The 19,294-nt window shown below is 50.0% G+C and overlaps 8 protein-coding genes across 8 annotated transcripts; 6 read left to right on the forward strand and 2 right to left on the reverse strand.

The window, feature by feature from the left end:
- Positions 1-102: 102 nt before the first annotated feature.
- BC939DRAFT_458249 (ribosomal protein L10e/L16) lies at positions 103-1,471 on the reverse strand. The gene is made up of 2 exons (XM_051556572.1): positions 1,385-1,471; positions 103-993 (listed from the first exon to the last, which is right to left on the reverse strand). The coding sequence occupies exons 1-2, from the start codon at positions 1,464-1,466 to the stop codon at positions 419-421; spliced, it is 657 nt and encodes a 218-aa protein (XP_051410015.1). The 5' UTR covers positions 1,467-1,471; the 3' UTR covers positions 103-418.
- A 797-nt stretch (positions 1,472-2,268) lies between these two features.
- On the forward strand, positions 2,269-4,840 carry BC939DRAFT_458252 (uncharacterized protein). Its single transcript, XM_051556573.1, has 6 exons — positions 2,269-2,382; positions 2,473-2,697; positions 2,817-2,840; positions 2,946-3,912; positions 3,995-4,131; positions 4,205-4,840. Exons 1-6 carry the CDS (start codon positions 2,299-2,301, stop codon positions 4,709-4,711), a joined length of 1,944 nt encoding a protein of 647 aa, XP_051410016.1. The 5' UTR covers positions 2,269-2,298; the 3' UTR covers positions 4,712-4,840.
- Positions 4,841-4,989: 149 nt separating this feature from the next.
- On the forward strand, positions 4,990-6,916 carry BC939DRAFT_426061 (casein kinase II, regulatory subunit). The gene is made up of 4 exons (XM_051553167.1): positions 4,990-5,450; positions 5,587-5,778; positions 5,887-5,996; positions 6,117-6,916. Coding segments are annotated over exons 1-4 (798 nt in total). The 5' UTR covers positions 4,990-5,449; the 3' UTR covers positions 6,612-6,916.
- A 36-nt stretch (positions 6,917-6,952) lies between these two features.
- On the forward strand, positions 6,953-8,269 carry BC939DRAFT_458258 (uncharacterized protein). The gene is made up of 3 exons (XM_051556574.1): positions 6,953-7,190; positions 7,333-7,373; positions 7,544-8,269. The coding sequence occupies exons 1-3, from the start codon at positions 7,154-7,156 to the stop codon at positions 8,087-8,089; spliced, it is 624 nt and encodes a 207-aa protein (XP_051410018.1). The 5' UTR covers positions 6,953-7,153; the 3' UTR covers positions 8,090-8,269.
- Positions 8,270-8,315: 46 nt separating this feature from the next.
- Positions 8,316-10,464, forward strand: BC939DRAFT_237990 (uroporphyrinogen decarboxylase). Its single transcript, XM_051550912.1, has 4 exons — positions 8,316-8,651; positions 8,924-9,285; positions 9,387-9,536; positions 9,731-10,464. The coding sequence occupies exons 1-4, from the start codon at positions 8,531-8,533 to the stop codon at positions 10,232-10,234; spliced, it is 1,137 nt and encodes a 378-aa protein (XP_051410019.1). The 5' UTR covers positions 8,316-8,530; the 3' UTR covers positions 10,235-10,464.
- A 1-nt stretch (position 10,465) lies between these two features.
- Positions 10,466-12,345, forward strand: BC939DRAFT_238025 (E1-E2 ATPase-domain-containing protein). The gene is made up of 4 exons (XM_051550913.1): positions 10,466-10,804; positions 10,905-11,341; positions 11,662-12,105; positions 12,220-12,345. Exons 2-4 carry the CDS (start codon positions 10,961-10,963, stop codon positions 12,262-12,264), a joined length of 870 nt encoding a protein of 289 aa, XP_051410020.1. The 5' UTR covers positions 10,466-10,804; positions 10,905-10,960; the 3' UTR covers positions 12,265-12,345.
- A 1,970-nt stretch (positions 12,346-14,315) lies between these two features.
- BC939DRAFT_458263 (SBF-like CPA transporter family-domain-containing protein) lies at positions 14,316-16,637 on the reverse strand. The gene has a single exon (XM_051556575.1). It carries the CDS (start codon positions 16,403-16,405, stop codon positions 14,681-14,683), a length of 1,725 nt encoding a protein of 574 aa, XP_051410021.1. The 5' UTR covers positions 16,406-16,637; the 3' UTR covers positions 14,316-14,680.
- A 1,313-nt stretch (positions 16,638-17,950) lies between these two features.
- On the forward strand, positions 17,951-19,205 carry BC939DRAFT_530715 (uncharacterized protein). Its single transcript, XM_051561583.1, has 3 exons — positions 17,951-18,414; positions 18,506-18,973; positions 19,083-19,205. Exons 1-3 carry the CDS (start codon positions 18,057-18,059, stop codon positions 19,148-19,150), a joined length of 894 nt encoding a protein of 297 aa, XP_051410022.1. The 5' UTR covers positions 17,951-18,056; the 3' UTR covers positions 19,151-19,205.
- Positions 19,206-19,294: the final 89 nt, after the last annotated feature.

Consider the following 19,294-nt stretch of genomic DNA (forward strand, 5'->3'; position numbering starts at 1 on the left):
TGTGCGCGTGGATACAGCTTTGCTGTAGCTTCTGGGGCCTCAAGGGCTAAGGCCGCGCGCACTGAATTAACGTAGGAACTCATAATACATTTTATTTTGCTTCCGATATTTATTCCATTGCACTGAATTCAGAAGGGCCGCGTTACTACGACATCGGGAACCTGAAACATCTAGATGCTGCCTGTACGAATGTGCTTTGCTATTGTGTTCAATCGCGACACTGTCCAACATCCGCCGCATTCAACAAAACAAGATCAATAAAGATCTGATTTATTTGTTCTTGGGTTCAGAAAAGTAAGACAAGAACGAAAACAACGTTTACGACAAGAAACATAACAAAAGGGGACATTGGTCGTTATTTCTTTTGGTTCGCGCGCAAATGTTATCCGTCATCCCTACAGGTTTTTAATAATTCTGTTTAAGCCTGAGCACGGAGGGTCTTCTCAAAGTAGCTGGAGAGGGGACCCTTCTCGTTCAAGTACTTGACGTAGCAGCCATCGGGCTGGAGACGGCCAGCGGCACGCTCGGTGACGTAGTCCTCGCGAGAGAGCTTGGTGAAGCCCCACTTCTTGGAGACAATGATCTTCTGACGACCAGCGAACTTGAACTTGGCACGGCGGAGAGACTCAATGACGATGGCCTTGTTGTTATCCTTGGTACGGATCGAGAAGATGACCTGACCAATGTCGACACGGGCAGCGGTACCCATGGGCTTACCGTAGGCACCACGCATACCGGTCTGAAGACGATCAGCACCGGCGCAGGACAACATCTTGTTGATACGCAGGACATGGAAGGGGTGGAGACGGACACGCATGTGGAAGGAGTCCTTTCCGGAGTTCTTGGAGATGTACTTGTTAGCGCAAATACGTCCAGCCTCGAGAGCCTCGGACGTGATCTGCTGCTTCTCGTCGCACAGCAAGTGGACGCAGAGAGGGAACTCGTCAACACCGGCCTTCTTACGACCCAAATCGTAGATGCGGATCTTGGGGTCTAGCAGCGACAGCAAGGTTCAAACAAGTTTGAAATGTCAGCTATGAGGTCGAAAAGAGAACCGATAAAAATGGCGACGCGATTGCAATATAGTGTTCTGATCAGCTATCCTGATAACAAAAGGCAGCAAGTTGATTCAGTCTGAAGGGTATTTGGTGGCGAGATAAAGTTGATCCGAAGTGCTGCTAAGCGCCCCCCCCCCATGTGAAGACCGTCCAAGTCGGACAGCCCTCATCGAGTTTTATCCGTATTGACAAGTAATCGTATCCTGTTCCAATGTCTCTTCGCCCTGATCGAAAACGTGCTGTGCGTGTTGTCTCGAATATTCCTGACGACTAGGTGCTAACATAGTCGATAAGGCGGGCGGAATCTAAGCGTCTGGGTTACTCACCAGGGACACCACGGCAGAAGCGAGACTTGGGGTAAGCCTTGTTCTTCTGGTATCTGTAGCAACGAGCTGGACGACGACCCATTTTGACTACGACGAAGAACGAAGAGCAGACAGAGAACCGTGTTAGGAAACAGAGATGTATACCGGTTGATTTGGCTCCTCGTGCGGGTGCAGCGTCCTGGTTCCTTTTTCGCGGATTTGTCAGCTTTTTTGGCAGTGATGCCGAGTATAGCAGCTGTAATCGCCGTTCGATTGTTGTATTGAGATGTTAGAGTTGTCAAGTTCCTGCGATCGAGACTGCTGAACAAACGTCCTGGGCTAAAGTGCCAATCGCCTTATCTTTGTCGATTAAGCGTTCGGGTTTGGTCTTCAAATCAGGTAGCAAAGGTGATTGCTCTGAGCTCGTGATCATCCTCGGTGTTCCATGTCTCTTGGAGTAGAGCTCATCTTCGGAAGCACAAAGCTGTCTGAGTCGGTATAGGCGATAGTATGTCCCGTTGTGTAATGAGTGTTGCCTCTTCCCGTATGAACTGGCAATAACTCTCCCAAGACAAGACTGATGCTGAGGATGATGTCGCTGTTGATACTGCGGGTGAATCGTATGGCGTTTTAGTTCCAACAGTTGCTCTATATTGCGTTTCTCCTGCTAGTGCATAAGATGCATTGATGGATAGATCGATGCATGGTGTCCATTGATCGATGGATGGGATGAATAATCCATGCCCACAGAGAGGGTGTCCAGTTCAATTACATTTTTTGAGGGATGAGTTTGAGAAGGAGCCGATTCTCCAGGGCAAAGTCTTCAACATAAGAACAATACAGTTAAGGGTAACACCTGAAAATCGCCTCTGCCTCCTTTTCTTTGATAGGTGCTTTGCCTTTCAACACAGTCTCGCCACTTCAGACCCATCACCATGGAGCCCGCAAGCAAAGACTACCTCTCTGTAGCCGACCTGTCAAAACCGAGACTGACGCCGCTCCAAATCCAGCTGCAGAAAGTGAGCGCGTTACTTCTGGACCGACGCGCCCTTTGGAATGACGGCATGCAGAAAACTGACCAATGAAAAACGCGCTCCTTGGCCCTCCAGATAGACCCATCGATTATCAAGGACGGCACACCATCTTCAAGGAGCCACAGGCGGGGATATGCTCGGCAAAGGACCGAGCACGACTTATCCTTATTCGAAATAAGTGTTTTAGCCTTCCGGGAGATCATATTTAAGCGGCTGTGGAAGAGCGACCACCGGTACCAGAACGAAAGCGAATTTTGCAAGCATCAATGGGGCATCGCTAAACCCAGGAAGGCGCTGCTCGTAATGAAAAATCACCAAACGTCTTATATGCTTCGGGAACAGAATAATCAAGCGGCGTGTTCCAACAGCTCTCTCATTCGTTTCCTTTCTTCATCTCGATTTTTTATGGCTCGCTCCAGATTGAATGCGCGGAGCTTTTGACTGTAAGTATTGAATTGTGAACAGTTTACATCGGAGTCCAGGAAAAGAATGGAGAGCTCTCGTTTGTTGATAGAATGTACGCGTATATGGTCATTTGAAACGCCTAGGAACTGTCTACGGAGCCCGTACGACCATGCTCGGAACAGGTTTGCAAAGCATTGACTCAAGCCTCCGTCGCACTGCAGCCCTCTGCACTTCAAAGAACATCAATAGCACCGGAACTTTGGCGACAAGTCTTGAGGGCATGGCGGGTACAGTACAGGATCAGCTCGAATGAACCAGTGGATGTGGAGAACATGTCGGCCGACTTTGTCGACAGCATTTTATTACCTCAGGCGTCATCCGCACCCAACCCACAGCCTGTACCAACCATTCAAATTCATGCCCATTCAATCACGCCCCATCAGGAAGCAACGAGTACTCTGTCTTCCGGTCAGCCTGCATTGCCAAACCTTGATATCCAGCACCAAGTGCACTTATTGCCTCACAGTGTGATATCTACCGCACAGAATATACCCGGTCGTCAGCCTACGGATCAACATCCACAACCATCTCAACAAGCCATAGCTCCTGAGCGTCCTCCTAAGACTCGTTCTATACCGACCTCACACAGCGGAGTAAATTCCTCGGCCGCCCAACCATCTAGTCCCACCTCGCAAGCCTCAATACTTACATCCGCCTCGCAGCCTGAGCCGTTCCGGGAAAGAGTAGCTCATCTACTGATGGATGAAAGGCGGTTTCATGCGCCATTGGCAGTTCTTGAGCGCGTTCAGCGGTTTTTTAACGGCTCATTACAGCTGGATCCAGCAGCATTCGAAGGATCAACTGTCAAGGCCATGATTTCAGTGCCCTTTCCGGATATCATGGATACAGATGGCTGGCGCGTACCCGTCGGCTTTGGCAGTAATTCAGCAAGCGCGCCGCAAAGCTTCGCTCCGATGCAGTCCTGCTTCCTACATGTACCCATTCTGCCCTCGAAGCGACGATTCGAGACTGAGACTGAGGTAATTTTTCTGGACGACGTTCGACTTGCAGGACAACTCAACTCAAAGCTTTGGGAAGAATTCTCGAACGGTACGTCTGCATCGAAAGAGCATCTTCTTGAAGATTGCAAGGAGATGACATCCTTTAACCTATGTTTTATGCCGGATATCAGGAAATGTGGAGGAAGCTATCTCACTCGTACCAACATCAGCCACTTGGTTTGGAAGGACAGAACTGGCAGACTGGCCTTGCGTTGTGATGTCTGGACTGAAGTTTGAGCAGGCCAATGGCATGGACCCGTCAGGGAAGGTACGCAATGTGATACTGGCAAGAACGAAGGGGGTGCATTTGGTTGTCCTAGTACTAACTGCCGCCTATTCAGAAATATGCCGAGGTCCATAGCTATATCGCTGTATACCTTGGACGAGACCCTCTACGGCAGGCGCAATTTGTACGAACCTTTCAGGACCTTGGCATTTCACCTCCTCAGAACCCAGAGAGTCTTATGGGATCCTCATCCACTGTTCCGAATGCCTCTCAGTCGAATGGGGGTCAACATCGATGGATCGCTGGGTTCCGCAGACTGTTTCGAACACACACATCTGACCCTGGAGGGCCCAGAGGGTTGGGATATGGTCCTAAAGGGGCCTGGCACCCCTCCCACGACGATGCGGACGATGAGTCGATTGATCCACAGTTTGACGACATTTATAGCATTCTCCCACCCCACAAGAAGCCGAGACTTGAACGGGCTGGACGACCTTCGGATGCTCAGGCTGCGTGGCACCATAGCAAGAGACGAAAAATGGAGGAGGAGGGGTTCTCGAAGCTCAAGGACCACAACCTGGATGAGCGGAAGTGGGGAAGAGAGGACGATATGTCAGAGTAATAGCCCTCCACTGAAGATATTTTTTTTGTCAAAATCTACGGAAACAAAGCAGCGGCCTTTTCAGGTTCTGCCATTTTAATAAACGCGATAGTGAGCCATCCACTGCTGGCACTCGCTCTTGGTAACGCCATATTGTGATATACTGAGAGAAGGCCGAAGGAGTATGCCATTTCGTGCGGCATGCGTGCGTGAATGCGACCACTGTCAGTGGCTTGTCAAATGGGATTTTTTTGTTATTGGAGGGCAGGTGGAAGGAAGTTAAAAGAGTTTGCGCTTGACTGAAGGAGGAGCAGCAGAGAAAATAGATGACCCATCATTCCTTCCAATACCCGTTAATCCAACCTTTACCTTTTCTCACTTATCCTCCTGTATCCCTTTTACAAGTATGGACCCTTGCACTCCTTCTAGACAGCCTCATATATTATTATTATTACTATTATTATTATTATTATGCTTATGTTCGAGGCTAAGGTTGATGGCGCAGAGGGCATGGGTCGAAGGCACTCGTCTGGCAGTCGACTCTTCTTTTACTTGGGAGGACACTGTGGAGACAGTTTCAGCAGCACTATGGAAGAGCATTTGCCTCGGCTACTTGGCAGCATTCGAATTGAAAGATAGCTTTGGGCTTCAAAGTGCAAGGGGCAGAGAACTTCTACCCAAGTCTCTTCTTTACTAACGATATTGCACTATTCTACACTCTTATCACCTCATGGGCATTATCCATCATATAGCATTGCCAGTAAGTCATGCTTTTTTATTGCTATTTTGCTAGGTTTCTGTCATGAAAAGGATATGCTACGGATGGTAATGCCAAACAATTGGTATTTGTCATGCTCACACTTGTTTTATTTATTGTTATGCGTCTATCTGTTTAGTGGATGACTACACGAGCGGATCCGACTCTGACTACACCAAGTATTGGATTGACTGGTTTTTGGGAACCAAGGGCAACGAGTACTTTTGCGAGGTCGATGAAGAGTACATTCTGGACCGATTCAATCTGACTGGACTGAACACGGAAGTGCAATACTACTCGCAGGCACTGGATTTGATTACCGATAACCTCGGTACGTTGTGGATTTTGATGAATTCGGCATGGTGCTGTGATATTTGATAAGGCTTGTTCTTTTTTTCATATCTTTGATACTGATGATTGTAAATTTGCCTCCACATAGATGAGAATTTGGACGAGGAAATGCGGGATATTGTGGAAAAGTCGGCCCGTCATCTTTATGGCCTGATTCACGCCCGGTTCATCATTACCACCCATGGACTTACAAAGATGGTACGGGCGAATGTGCTTAACGATTATATTGCGGAGATAACTTTTGCTTTCGATTTTATTACGAATGCTGTTTTAATCATCCATCGTCCACTTCAACTGTACAACGATGCACAACCACAGTTGGAAAAGTTCAAGAAATGCGACTTTGGACGGTGCCCCAGAGTTCTCTGCCACAACCATCCTCTTCTTCCAGTCGCGCTCTCCGACATCCCCTACACGAAATCTGTAAAGCTGTTCTGCTGCCGCTGTGAGGATATTTATAACCCCAAATCGACTCGCCATGCCTCGATCGACGGCGCTTATTTCGGCTGCAGCTTCCCTCACATGCTCTTCCAGGTTTACCCTCAACTGGTCCCACCCAAGAGCACGGACCGCTATGTGCCCCGCATCTTTGGGTTCAAACTGCATGATGTCGCGAAACAGCATCGGTACCAGGATATGATTCGGGAGGAAAGCCATGCAAGGATCATGGCGGGCATTGAGGGCATTCCAACAACAGCGGCACAGGGCTCTTCTTCGACCAGGGATGGACAGCAAAACAACTTCAAGAGCAAGGCGATCGAGGGCAACTCTTCGGTGGTAGAGTCGGGCGCAATGGCGGACGTGAACAACTAGAGACTCGATGCGAACAATGGAATGGGGAGGGAAACACTGTATGAAGGAAAGAAAAGGATGGGGAGCAGGACCTTGTTTTTATTTGTGTACAATACAGCAACAGTATATCGGCCAGAAAAAAAGAAAAAAAAAGTGCGAATTGAAGGACGGACCAGGAAGACAATATGGATTCACAAACGAGGGACAGACAAGGACTGCAGCGCACCGGGCGATTGATAGCCACGCTGCGGGATGGTAGCATAGCGCTCCAAGACATGGCATCGCAGTAGAAGTATCGAGAATAAAAGCGTAGGACACACATTTTTTTTAGCCGTTGAGGCGATACTTGTAAACGTGGCCAATGTGTGCCTGTAACATGAACGTCTACCATGCGGCGCAAATGAGCTGCCGTGGAGGGTGAGCTTAAGGGGAATGAGGTCTGCTGTTTGGTCGTTCCCTCTGCCCTCCACCAAAGCACTCCTTTTTCACCACAGTTGTTCAGAGCTCTCCCCGTTCTCATTCCTTATTGCTGCATACACCTCGCATATACCCTTCACCCCACGATGCCAACCATACGCTCCGACACCGCTGCGATGCCGAGTAATGAGATGAACATAAACCCTTTGTTTTTATGGCCTCCTTGGTTCCTTGGTTCCTTGGCACAAGTTCCAGTTCCGTTCGCAGGATCGTGACTGTTTCTAACGCAGCGCTTTTTTTCCTCTGGCTTTCAACTTTTGATTAGAAGGGCTGCGCGACGACGAACCGACTGTGGGCATGGGTTTTGTAAGTTGTCTGTTCTCTTTGGCTGCACTTCTTTTCAGGAAAATGGATGTTATGTGTGTTTGATCTGGGTTTTTTTTGTGGAGGTCGAGCCAGTAGGAGAAAACAACTGACAAAGGAGATATTTAACCTGGCTATACATCTTGCTTTTTGCCATTGAAATAACATGATAGTCTATACTCGTAACAGTATGCTCGTTAATGGGACTCATCTTCTGCTTTCGGCGAGCCTCAAAGCTCTTTCCTCGAAACCTCAACATTCAACTTCAGATGTTTGGACAGAACAACAACGACAGTCAAAGTCCGGGACGTGGACCCATTGCACTTTCGGATGATGACCTCGCGGGCGCAACAGGGATTGACTGGGAGGATCTCGAGGGTCAATTAGGAGATGAGGATGGCAATGATGATAATGATGAGGAAGAGGAGATGGATGATATGGTTGGAGGAAGCGGCGGACTTGGCGAGGGAAGACCGTTGAAGCCTATGAAGCGGCTAGAGCGGTACTTGGATGGGGACGATGATGAGGAGCAAGAGGGACAGGAGCTGAGTGATGTGCGTGTCACCAGCAGCAGCAGTCGATACCATGATGATGATGATGATGAGGAAGAGGGTGCTGCACACCTAAAGACACCACGGGGAAGCGACACGCAGGAAGGAGGACGAATACAGAAGGACGCGCTGTTCAAGCTGGAGGATGCGGACAGTGAACAGGAGTAGCAGCGCCCCTTTCGCGCGCTTTTTTTTTTTTTTCGCTGTGAAAGGACATCGTTGTATCCTTCCATGCTGCATATGTGTATGTATATGTATATGTATATATTCAATATCGATAGCAATAGTAGCACCGAATACCAACACCAGCACCAACGCTGATAGTAACATGAGGATGTCCATCATCAAGTGCGCCATGCCATCTGAAGTGTGTGTTCTGTTGCCACCAATTTGACGCGTACTGGAAATGAGCCGTCTCTCTTTTTGGGACGCTGCTCCACGGATATGTCCGTCCGATCGCACTGTTAATAAGCGGGTGGTGCCTGGAGTGGAGTGGCATTCCTCTTTCCATCTTTCTTTCTTCAATCGCTCCTCCCGTCCGCTTCGTTCCCTTTTCCCCAAACGATCTCGCACCCATTCACTCATTCAGCAACAGCACAGCCAACAAGCATGTCTGCCACAAAACCATTCCCTCCTCTCAAGAATGACCTGATCCTCAGAGCCGCCCGTGGCGAGAAGACCGAGCGTGCACCCGTCTGGGTCATGCGTCAGGCTGGTCGCTACCTGCCTGGTAATCCAATCCCTTCCCCTCCACACCATTTCACACGCACTCCCTTGTTTTTGGCGATGGCAACCATATATGCATCAGAACTGTTGGTCAAGAAGGATCCTTGCGGATCAAACAAGCGATTGCACTTTCGAGGTGTACTCTTTAGCGGAAATGCTTCTTGTCTTCTTTACGGTGCCCAATAGCCTGTCTTACCAATGGTCTTTTGTTCTTATCGACTCAACGCCTCTTTTTTTTTTTTTTTTTTTTTTTTTTTTTGCATACCGCTACAACAGAGTTCCGTGCCGAGCGCGTTGAGAACGACTTCTTCAAGATCTGTCGCACACCCGAGTTAGCGACCAAGGTCACGCTTCAGCCCATTGACCGCTACGACGGCCTGCTGGATGCATCAATCATCTTTTCCGATATCCTGGTCATCCCCCAGGCCATGGGCATGACTGTTGAGATGGTCCCCGGCAAGGGGCCCCATTTCCCTGATCCTCTGGTTCACCCTTCGGAGATGCCAGCCAAGCTGAAGGAAAAGGTCGATGTGTACCAGGAGTTGCAGTACGTCTTTGATGCGATCACCATGACCCGACACGCGCTCGACGGACGTGTGCCCTTGATCGGATTTGTGGGCGCACCTTGGACCTTGATGGTAAGGCAGAAAAACAAAACCGATTGACAGAGGGAATGTATCTTTGCAGGAGCAATTGCGACGTGAGACTTATCAGCAGTTCTTTCTTCTTTAACGCATAGGCATACATGATTGAAGGAGGCGGTAGCAAGACACTGTCAAAGGCCAAGGAGTGGATCTTCAAGCACCCCAAGGCGAGTCATGAGCTGCTGAACCGCATCACGGATGTCTGTGTCGAATTCTTGGTTGGTCAAGTCCGTGCCGGAGCTCAGGTAATGTCTCCCATCAAGCCTTGCCTTTTTTTTTTTTTTTATCTTGTTTGCATGATTTGTAGCTCATTGCGCGGAAACGCGTTTCGTTTTTTATGTGTTTCCTTTTCCATATACTGTGTGACACGATATTGTGGGACTAACTAACTAACTGGATTTTGTTGCATTTTCCTGGACTGACCGGACTGGACCGATAGATGCTGCAAGTGTTCGAATCGTGGGGAGGAGAGTTGGGTCCTCATGATTTCGAGCAGTTCTCGCTCCCTTACTTGGCTCAGATTGCCAAGCGGGTCAAGGCTGCGCTCGGTTCGGAAGCTGTGCCGATGACGGTCTTTGCCAAGGGCTCATGGTACGCACTCGAGCAGCTGTCGGAGATCGGATACGAGACCGTGTCCCTGGACTGGACTCATGACCCTGTCCAGGCCAAGGCTCTGACGAAGGGCCGCGTGACGCTTCAGGGCAACATGGATCCCAATGTATTGTATGGAGGGGACGAGGCGATTGTCGCAGCCGTAGAGAGGATGGTTCGAGGCTTTGGATCGACAGGACGGTATATTGCTAACCTGGGACATGGTATCTTGCCGACTGTGCCTGTGGAGGCCATGGAGCTGTTCTTGAAGACTGTCCACCGTGTGGGTCTTGAGGTCGCGGCCGAGGAATCAAAGATAGAGATTGCCAGCAATGTCAACATTATTGGATAAACATCGGGTCCAGTCGCCACGCCATTACCACCGTTACCATCAACATCAGCATCGTCGCTATAGATCGGTCGTGTTTCTTTGTTTTTGAATAAGAAGAGGAGAAGAACTGGGTTTTTGTGATCTGTAATATATCTCTTGAATGGAATAAAAATGAAGACATGGGGGGAGGGGGGATGCTACCCCCTTATCGCAATCCATTCGATCCATGAGCCATTAAACAGCAACTGACAGCAATGAGGACATCATCGACAAACGAGTAGATGGGATAAGGAACCGCCGCTGCCAACATATTTTTTGATTGCATTGGAATGCCCAGCAACACGAGCATCAAGCATTCAGCCACACTGTGCTCTTGATTTGAGCACTGCGGGCATTGGGCAGGGAAGAAGCACAGGGCAAAAAAACAGCCCAGCCAGCCACGCACACATTTTTATACTTTCTTGACTTTCTAGTGTTCCCCTCTGCGAACACATACCCCTGTCCTTCCTGCCCTTGACTCGACTCTGCTCCTCATTCCCTTTCTCATTCCTGACAAGCCAGTCCGACTGAACACACAAGTACCCGCACGCCGTATGTCCTCTCGTATGGAACCTGCGGTCTGTTTGATTCTTTCTCCAGCTTCTTTATCCAACTAACACCAGTCCACTGGGATCGACTCGACCTGAAGTAGGATACGACCTGTGGAACTGTGTTCGATAGACAGGAGCCACACTCCACTAGACAGCGATGGCACGAGGATACGAGGAGCTGCGCGAATACGACTCGCATGACCATTCAAGGTCGCGATCCGGGTCACTGTCCTCCCTTCAAAGGGAACACTTTGATCTCAGTGATGCCACCCAATTCAACACCAGGCACAATGGCTTCGGCGCCTATAGCCGTTCTAGTGGCAAGAGCAATGACGATGAGTTGGAACTGGAGGAACTGCTCAAGACAAGCCCGTTGACGGGTCTGACAACGGAACAGGCATCACAAAGACTGAGGACGTTTGGCCCGAATGAGCTGGTCGAGGTCAAGGAGAATAGGCTGAGGAAGTTTTTGGGGTACTTTGTTGGACCAATTGCATTCTTGATCGAATTGGCATGTATCATCTCGGCTGTTATCAAGGTATGTTACGAAGGAGCTGTCTTCATATCTTTTGCTTTAGATAAGCGTCATCTGGGAGCAAGGGGGAGCGATGAGGATGGATGCTAGTAAGGGCTTTTCTTGACGATGGCAAGAAAAAAAAAAAGATATCCAATAGCCAAAGTCCAAGGTCTATTGTTTTTTTTTTTTTTTTTGTGTATTTCAGGGAGTAATGGAGCATGGAGGCAGTGCAAACTTAATTGGTTCGTTTCCGAGGCACCCTTCCCATGCCTCTTACCTCGCTTTCTTTTTCTTCTCGTCCCCGTATGATGACATAACCTAACCTGATTCTTCTTCTATAGGACTGGTTCAACTTTGCAATCATCCTGGGCCTCTTGTTCCTGAACGCCATCATCGGATACGTCGAAGAAGCACGCGCAGAATCGGCTGTCGACGCACTCCGACAGACACTTGCCCAAAAGAGCCGATGCTGGAGAGACGGGACCTTGCAGGAGATCGAATCGGCCTTGCTTGTGCCCGGCGACATTGTCGTCCTGCGACTCGGAGATATCGTCCCTGCAGATGTCCGTTTGCTCGGCGTCGATGCCGCAGGTATCGAAACCCATTGCAAGCTCGTGATTGACCAGTCAGCCTTGACAGGAGAATCCCTGCCGGTTTCCAAAACGAGGGCCGACGAGGCGTTTTCATCGACGATCGTTAGACAGGGACAACAGATGGCGATTGTGACAAAGACGGGAAGCAAGACTCACATCGGCGTTGCGGCACGCCTAATGGCTGACGCAAGGGTAATCAACCTACGCGCAGGGCATCGAGGGCCTTTGACATAGCAACTGCTTTGCTGTCGGGGATGTTATTTCTAACACAACACTGATCTTCATGAAAACTCGTAACATAGAAAGAGGGACATTTTCAAAAGATCATTGGAAAGATCGGCAACTTTTTAATCCTGTTCACGCTGGTTCTCGTCGTCCTCATCATCATCATTCAGTATATTACCTTCCGTAACGACCCCATTCGTGGCCAGGTTCTCAAGATCCTCGGTCCAGTCTTGATCCTGGCGGTCGCTGCTATTCCAGTTGGTCTGCCAACGGTGTGTGCAGTCACTATGGCTGTTGGCGCGCGTGGGTTAGCCACAAAGCAAGTGATTGTCAAGCGTTTGGCGTCTATCGAGGAAATGTCGGCGCTCTCGATCCTCTGCTCGGACAAGACAGGAACACTGACCAAGAACGAGCTGTCGCTCGATGAACCTTACCTGTGCGAGGGGTACTCTGCTGAGGATTTACTGTTGTATTCGTATCTGGCGTCCGAATTCGGAGCGAATGATCCTATCGAGATGGTGGTTCGGTCAACAGCAGAGCATCAGGTCGCATTGTTGAGGAACAGACCTGCGACGCAGAGACATCTTGTTCCCGGATATGAGATCGCCGACTTTGTGCCGTTCAATCCGCATGACAAGTATACACGGGCGACTGTCAGGAACACGGAAAACGATACCAAGTTCTTGGTGGCCAAAGGCGCACCGCAGATGATCATCAAGCTGGTCGGGGGCAATGACGCGGCTGTGAAGGCCTATACGGCGATGGCGAAGCGCGGACTCCGTGCTTTGGGTGTGGCCCGCACCGTTGCGGCGTCTCAGGATAGGTGGCAGCTCGTGGGACTGATCAGTCTTTTGGATCCGCCAAGAGAAGACTCGGCAGAAACGATTGAGCGCTGTCATCAAATGGGTATTGAAGTCAAGATGGTGACGGGAGATCAGGGGATCATTGCCAAGGAGGTTTCGCGCCGCCTAGGACTTGGCCAGGTCATCTTGGACGCGAGCCATTTAGTAAACATGGGTGTCACAGAAGAAGAAATGTCGGACCGGATTTACAAGGCGGATGGGTTTGCAGAAGTTACACCGGAGCACAAATACAACATTGTGTATTCTTTGCAGAGTAGAGGCCTGTTGATCGGGATGACGGGCGATGGTGTCAATGACGCGCCAGCACTCAGCAAGGCGGACGTTGGTATTGCAGTACATGGATGCACAGATGCTGCGCGATCGGCGGCGGACATTGTGCTGCTGGCCCCTGGACTGTCGACGATCATCGAGGGTATTCTATCCTCAAGAGCGATCTTTCAGCGGATGCGGTCGTATGCACTCTACCGGATCACGTCCACAATCCACTTCCTGACCTTTTTCTTTGTCGTGGTCCTCATTTACGACTGGACTCTGCCGGCCAAGCTTCTGATCCTGATCTGTATCCTCAACGATGCAGCGACACTGGTGATTGCGGTCGACAATGCCCAGGTCTCGACTCGGCCGGATAACTGGCGGGTAGACCAGCTCATCATCCTGTCCTGCATCCTTGGCTTGCTCCTCACAGCACTATCATTTGGACACTTTTACTACTTTTGGAACGTCCATGAATATTTTCCTTACCCGGAGGCTGCTGGTAACCTTGTGGACCGGAGGCTGGACTCGATCATGTATCTCCACATCTCTTCGGCGCCGCACTTTTTGATCTTCTCGACGCGCCTGGCAGGATACTTTTGGGAGAACATGCCGTCGTTGCTGTTTGTCGTTGTGATTATCGGCACGCAGGTCGTGGCGTTGCTGATGGTGTCCTTTGGATGGCTCACGCCTGCGGTACCGATCACTCAGGCCCTGGCGGTGTTTGGGATCTCGTTCGTGTCGTTCGTGGTTCTGGATGTGATCAAGGTCCAGATCTTCAAGCACTGGCCCACTGATGTCGAATCGTTGGCGTGTACGCCTTGTGGACCACGCAGGCGGATGCGGAAGAATGCGAGACGGAATGCAGAGCAGCAGGAGCGTGTGTGGCAGAATATTGAGAATGTGCGCCATATTGGACTGAAGACTAAGGTCATGGTGGTACTGAGGAATGCGAACGGCAAGATCCCACCGCCACTTACAGCTTATGAGGATGGATGGGGACGGGGCAGCATCGACTCATTGTAGAACCATCGTGGATGTTTTTTTTTTATTTTATTTTTATACTCGATACCTTTAAAAAAGAAAAACTGTGTATATTTCATACTTTTGCTTTGTATGGCACCGTGTAACCCAAGATGTATAAGCATCGGAGTGTGTATGAACAGACCATGGACTGAAGACGAGCGCCTTTCTGGCGTGGGAAAAGAAAAGATATCCCCAAAGGACAAACAGGCGGGCTAGCGAATCTGGGCTGCAGTCCTGGTTTTCATGCAGGAGGTATTTTATTACGATGGGCTAAGAACAAGGGCGCGATTACTGACATATGAGAGAGTGGGCGTGAGAGTGTGTGAGAGAGAGAAAGGAATGGTGTGGATATCGATGCTGGTGCGAATGAACGGATGAAATGAAGCGGTTGAATTCTTCGTCTATGCGGATGTTCCCTGATTTTTCCTGACAGAGACCGAGGTCGACGCGGACGATACCAATGATGGGGCCTTGTAAGGTCCACCCTGCTGTGCTGTCGTGTGCAACTCCTCCGCCTGTAGCTCCTGGTCCTGCTGGTCCTGGTCCTGCTTCTGCAGCTTTTTGCGATCGTTTTTCTCAAAGGACTCGAGGGACTCCTCGCCACGGTTGACCCATTTCTTCAGCCAAGCGACCATAAATGCACCACTGAAGAGCTGCTCCACATGGTAGATCAACAAGGGCGTCGCCAACAGACCCGCGAGTGCTGATCCTGTTTCGCTCGAGTACAAGATCTTGATCATCGGGATCCCCATGGCCACGGACTTTGTTGCTCCGCAGAACAAGATCGCGACGGTATCCTTCTTCGACATCGGCTCTGCAAACCTCTGGAGCGGCGTGCGAGGAAGCGACAGGCCCCTGGTCACATCTGAATCACTGTCTTCCCCACGTTCGACGGTTGCGTTGGAGGATGAGGACCCGTCCTCGAGTTGGGCCTCCCTTCGCTCGCGCTCCTGTTGGTTCCGCTCCATGATCTTGAGGATGCGCAGTTTCGCGGGGCGGACACGGGCAATGAAACCGAGAAAGAAGGTCATGAGCCAGAAGATGAAGGCCTGGAGAGCACCGATGGCGATGATCTCGCCAGCAGTGACGGACGAGAAGGTGTTGTTGTGGAAGGCATCGCAGAACACGGTCCAGACAAGGATCAGCAGACAAGATGAGTTCAGCGTCGGGAAGTGGACCTTCTTCTTGGCCCAGGCGATGGATTTGGGGAAGAAGTACAGGTACACCTGTCCGACGAGGATGGGGACCAAGATCGTGGTGCCGAGGTCTCGCAGGATCGTTGGGTAATCGAGTCCATGGGATCCCGAGGGCGTTTGCGGGGTGGAGTGGAGGAGGATCAGGACAATGATTGGGGAGATGAAGACGCCGAGGAGGTTACCGAGCGCGGCGTTGAACAGCGCCAGGGACTCGCTTCCGTCCGAGTTGGCGGTCATGACGACGTTGGAGGAGATGGTGGTCGGGGTCGCGGAGGTGACGGCCATGCCCGCGAGGAGGGTCGCGTTGAAGGAGGAGAGGCCGATGAGGGCGGTGATGGCCTTGACGATGAGGGGGATGGCGATGAAGGAGGTGAGCTGGACGAGCAGGTGGGCCCGGTAGTTGACCGCAGAGATGAGCAGGTCCTTGGTCTTGAGGGACAGGCCTGAGAGCAGGAAGATGCAGGAGGTGATACCGTACTTGACAGAGTACTCGGGGCGGATCGGACCGCCGGTGCGACCCCACTCTGGGAAGTAGCGGGCAAGGATGATGACAACGATGAGTCCGAGGAGGAACCAATTCTTCATCCATAGATCCCAGGCCTTGGTCTTCCAGGAGACCTTCTTTGGCTGTTGCTGTTGTTTCTGGTGCGATGATGGCTCATCTTGTTCGGGGACGACAAAGGCAGGCTCTGACTCGATGGGGGTTGCGGCTGTTACTGCATCCTGTTCGTCATATTCCTGTTTAAGATCGTAAGTGTGTTGTTGCCCCTGATGATGACCAATCTTTAGAGATGGGTCTCCTGGAGCCTTGTGCTGGTCATTGGTGATAGTATGATCCGAGGGTAGTGCTGTAGTAGTCGGGACATGCTGGTCCTGCCCCTGCTGCGCCGACGGCAGTGGTGGGGATGAAGATGAAGATGAGGGCAGCATGGTACTCTATCTTTGTTAAAGTCGGTTGGAGGTGTGCAATTGAGGCGTGAAGTATTCTTTTTTTTTTTTTTCGCTGTGTGCTGTATTAATGATGACACCTTTATTTTTTCTCCTCTTCTCTCCGCTGTTATGTGTTCGTGGGGGTATAGTAAATATGTATATAGTAGGGAGAAGCCGTATTCAAATGGAGACGGAGGGAGGGATGGAGGAGTGGAGAGTGGAGAGTGGAGAGTGGAATGGAGAGCCAAGGAAAGAAGATGGAGTCCCTCGCCCCTCCCTCACTTCCGGTTGTATTTAAGGGAAAAAAGTGTGTGCGAAATGGAGTCATATTCGTCGGAGGGCGAAATGGACCCGCGATTGGCCCAAACCTTGACTGAGAACAACGCCCGCCGACATTTAGCCCAGTAGACTTCCGATAAAGTATTATGGGCGCATGCACTCCCTCTCTTTGAGTGCTGAATTTTAGCCGCCGATGCTTCTCGTCCTGCATGCATGTGCCGGGCTTAAAAGGCGCCAGTGGCATGCCATAGACATCCTCAGCTGGTGCTGCTGAGGAGATACTGGCCCACAACATCCGCATCGTGCATACGGATGGGATGTAGAAGCAACGCTTTTTTTCCAGCTCCAAGAGGACAAGAGGAAACATACTGGAAGAAGGATCAACACTTTCTGTATGCCATGGAAGCTGATTGCTTAAAAGCTTCTTTATCGATTTCGTTAGTTACTGGTTAAGAGTAAGAAGTAAGACCTGAGCCATACAAAGCCGATCTTAAGCAAACGTTAAACAGAAGAAAGCAGATGAGTCTATTACATCCATTGCCGGTTGTGTGTGTATGGATCGAGTGGGTGGACATATGTCCAAACAAGGTTATGAATGTCCATATGTGTTCCTGTAAACAAACGCGCTTTGCATTTGTTTGTCCGTTTATCCGCTCTCACAATCCTTAAAAGATATGGGATAGGATAGTTGGCTCACATGGCGTGCTACTCCAGAGATCTTTGCTCATCCTCATGCTTTTTCACAGTGAAGTTGCGGACACTTTATTTTTCTACCGCCACATCTACCTCGGATTTTTTTTACGCGCGAGTACCGCGTTGCAGATGGATAATCAAACACGAAGAAACACAGTATGATGCGGTGCCGCTTATCATCTTCTATCCACCTTCTTTATCAACCAGCTCTATAGGACGCCATGTCATCAGACGATGCGTTCGAGCAATAGACACTCAAATTGGTTTACCGGCTTCATCGTACATTACAGCCCATTGTTTCCCCTACCGAACCATTTTCTACCCTATATTGAAACGACTCCGGTGTGCAGATCGCGATATAGCAGAAGATAACATACCGGTTCGATAGATAACATCCCATGTCTGTGCGCGGATGACTAGTGTATCCTTGTCGCGCTGCATTCTCGCCCCCCCTCCCCTTTCAGGCAAAAAGGAATAGGGAGCCTTTGACGCGGCTGTCTCCTATTGCATACAATCTTAGGGTTAGCTTGTCCCTCTCGGCTTAGCCCCCTCATTCTTCTCATCCTCACACAAACGAACACTTTGCAACTCTTGTCAGCTTCTTTATCTCCCAATAATCTTGAACACTCTGTACAATTCGATCTCTCTCTTTCATGAAAAGTGTCTTACAATCTTGAACATGGAAGAACGGCAGATCAAGGAAACGATGGCACGACTTGTAGGCTGGCTCTTTCTCCCGTCCTTTTTTACCAACCTACTGCAGCATCTTTGGTACCGACAGAAATACCATTCCAACCCAGGAGCAATCCCATCTAAAGGCACCACCGCCTTCAGGAAGCACAATAGCTGGATTTTCTGTGGAGTAGCCTTGGCATATCTCGCTTTTGTCGTCATTGAAGTTGATCGGTCGTTCGTGTCAACCCATTATGACACATTGGACATCGAGTTCCGTGGATTCACTCAGAGGCAGTTGAAATCAAATTTTCGAAAGGCCTCATTGCAGTACCATCCGGACAAGGTCGGAGAGGCAGGCGCAGGTACAGTCAAGCAACTTGAGATCTGGATAGACCACACATAGCACTGGGCAAACTGACCTGAGTGCTCCGCTACGTGTCTTTGATACTGCAGAGATGTTTGTCAGGATCCGTGGCGCATACGAGGTCCTGTCAGACCCTACTCTACGAGAAGCCTATAACCGATTCGGCTCCTCATCCACAAAATGCACTACCTGCGTCACGTACAAAGACCATCTCCACACGGGGCTCAGTATCATGAACGCCTATTATTCTGCCGCATTTTTTGCCCTCGCCGTGATCAGTCCCTTCAGCAGAGCCAAGTACGGTCGGTACTGGAGATTCGTGACCCTCGGAGCGATGTACGCATGGGAATTAACTATGATTCTTAGTTCAAGGCCAATCAACGTTATGGGTTGGGTGATGCCACATAGAGTGACATTTGAGCAAATTGCAGTACTGCACCAAGTTTGGTTAGTAGGTGCGATGGGTGCTGCGGTAGTAGGGCCCGTCCTGTGGCCGCCGTCAAGCGGAGGTATTGGCGAGCAGTTGAAACGGCTAGAAGAGCTCACCATGATAGCAGGTAACAGAGGACAGAGCGGGAGAAGAAAAAAAAGTGTCATATTCACACGGTACTTGTTTTCTTCCTATCGCGACTCACTAGCTTCTTGCTTTTCATCACGAATTGTTAGATAACGACACGCGCTTGATGTTCAAGTTTGTTATGAATGCCTATTGCGCGACAAGGAAGGATGAATAGGGCAGCTTAAGCAACAGCTCGGCTCGATGGCTCTTGAGTCAACATCAGGGGGGGGGGGAAGTTTACTACCAACCATTCATAAACTACTACTCTATTCTCAGCGGTATTTGATCGCTTTTTGACATATTGTTGTTTAATAAGTAA

The sequence above is a fragment of the Gamsiella multidivaricata genome, assembly GCF_025024155.1.
Source record: "Gamsiella multidivaricata strain RSA 2152 chromosome Unknown BC939scaffold_53, whole genome shotgun sequence".
Taxonomy (NCBI): domain Eukaryota; kingdom Fungi; phylum Mortierellomycota; class Mortierellomycetes; order Mortierellales; family Mortierellaceae; genus Gamsiella; species Gamsiella multidivaricata.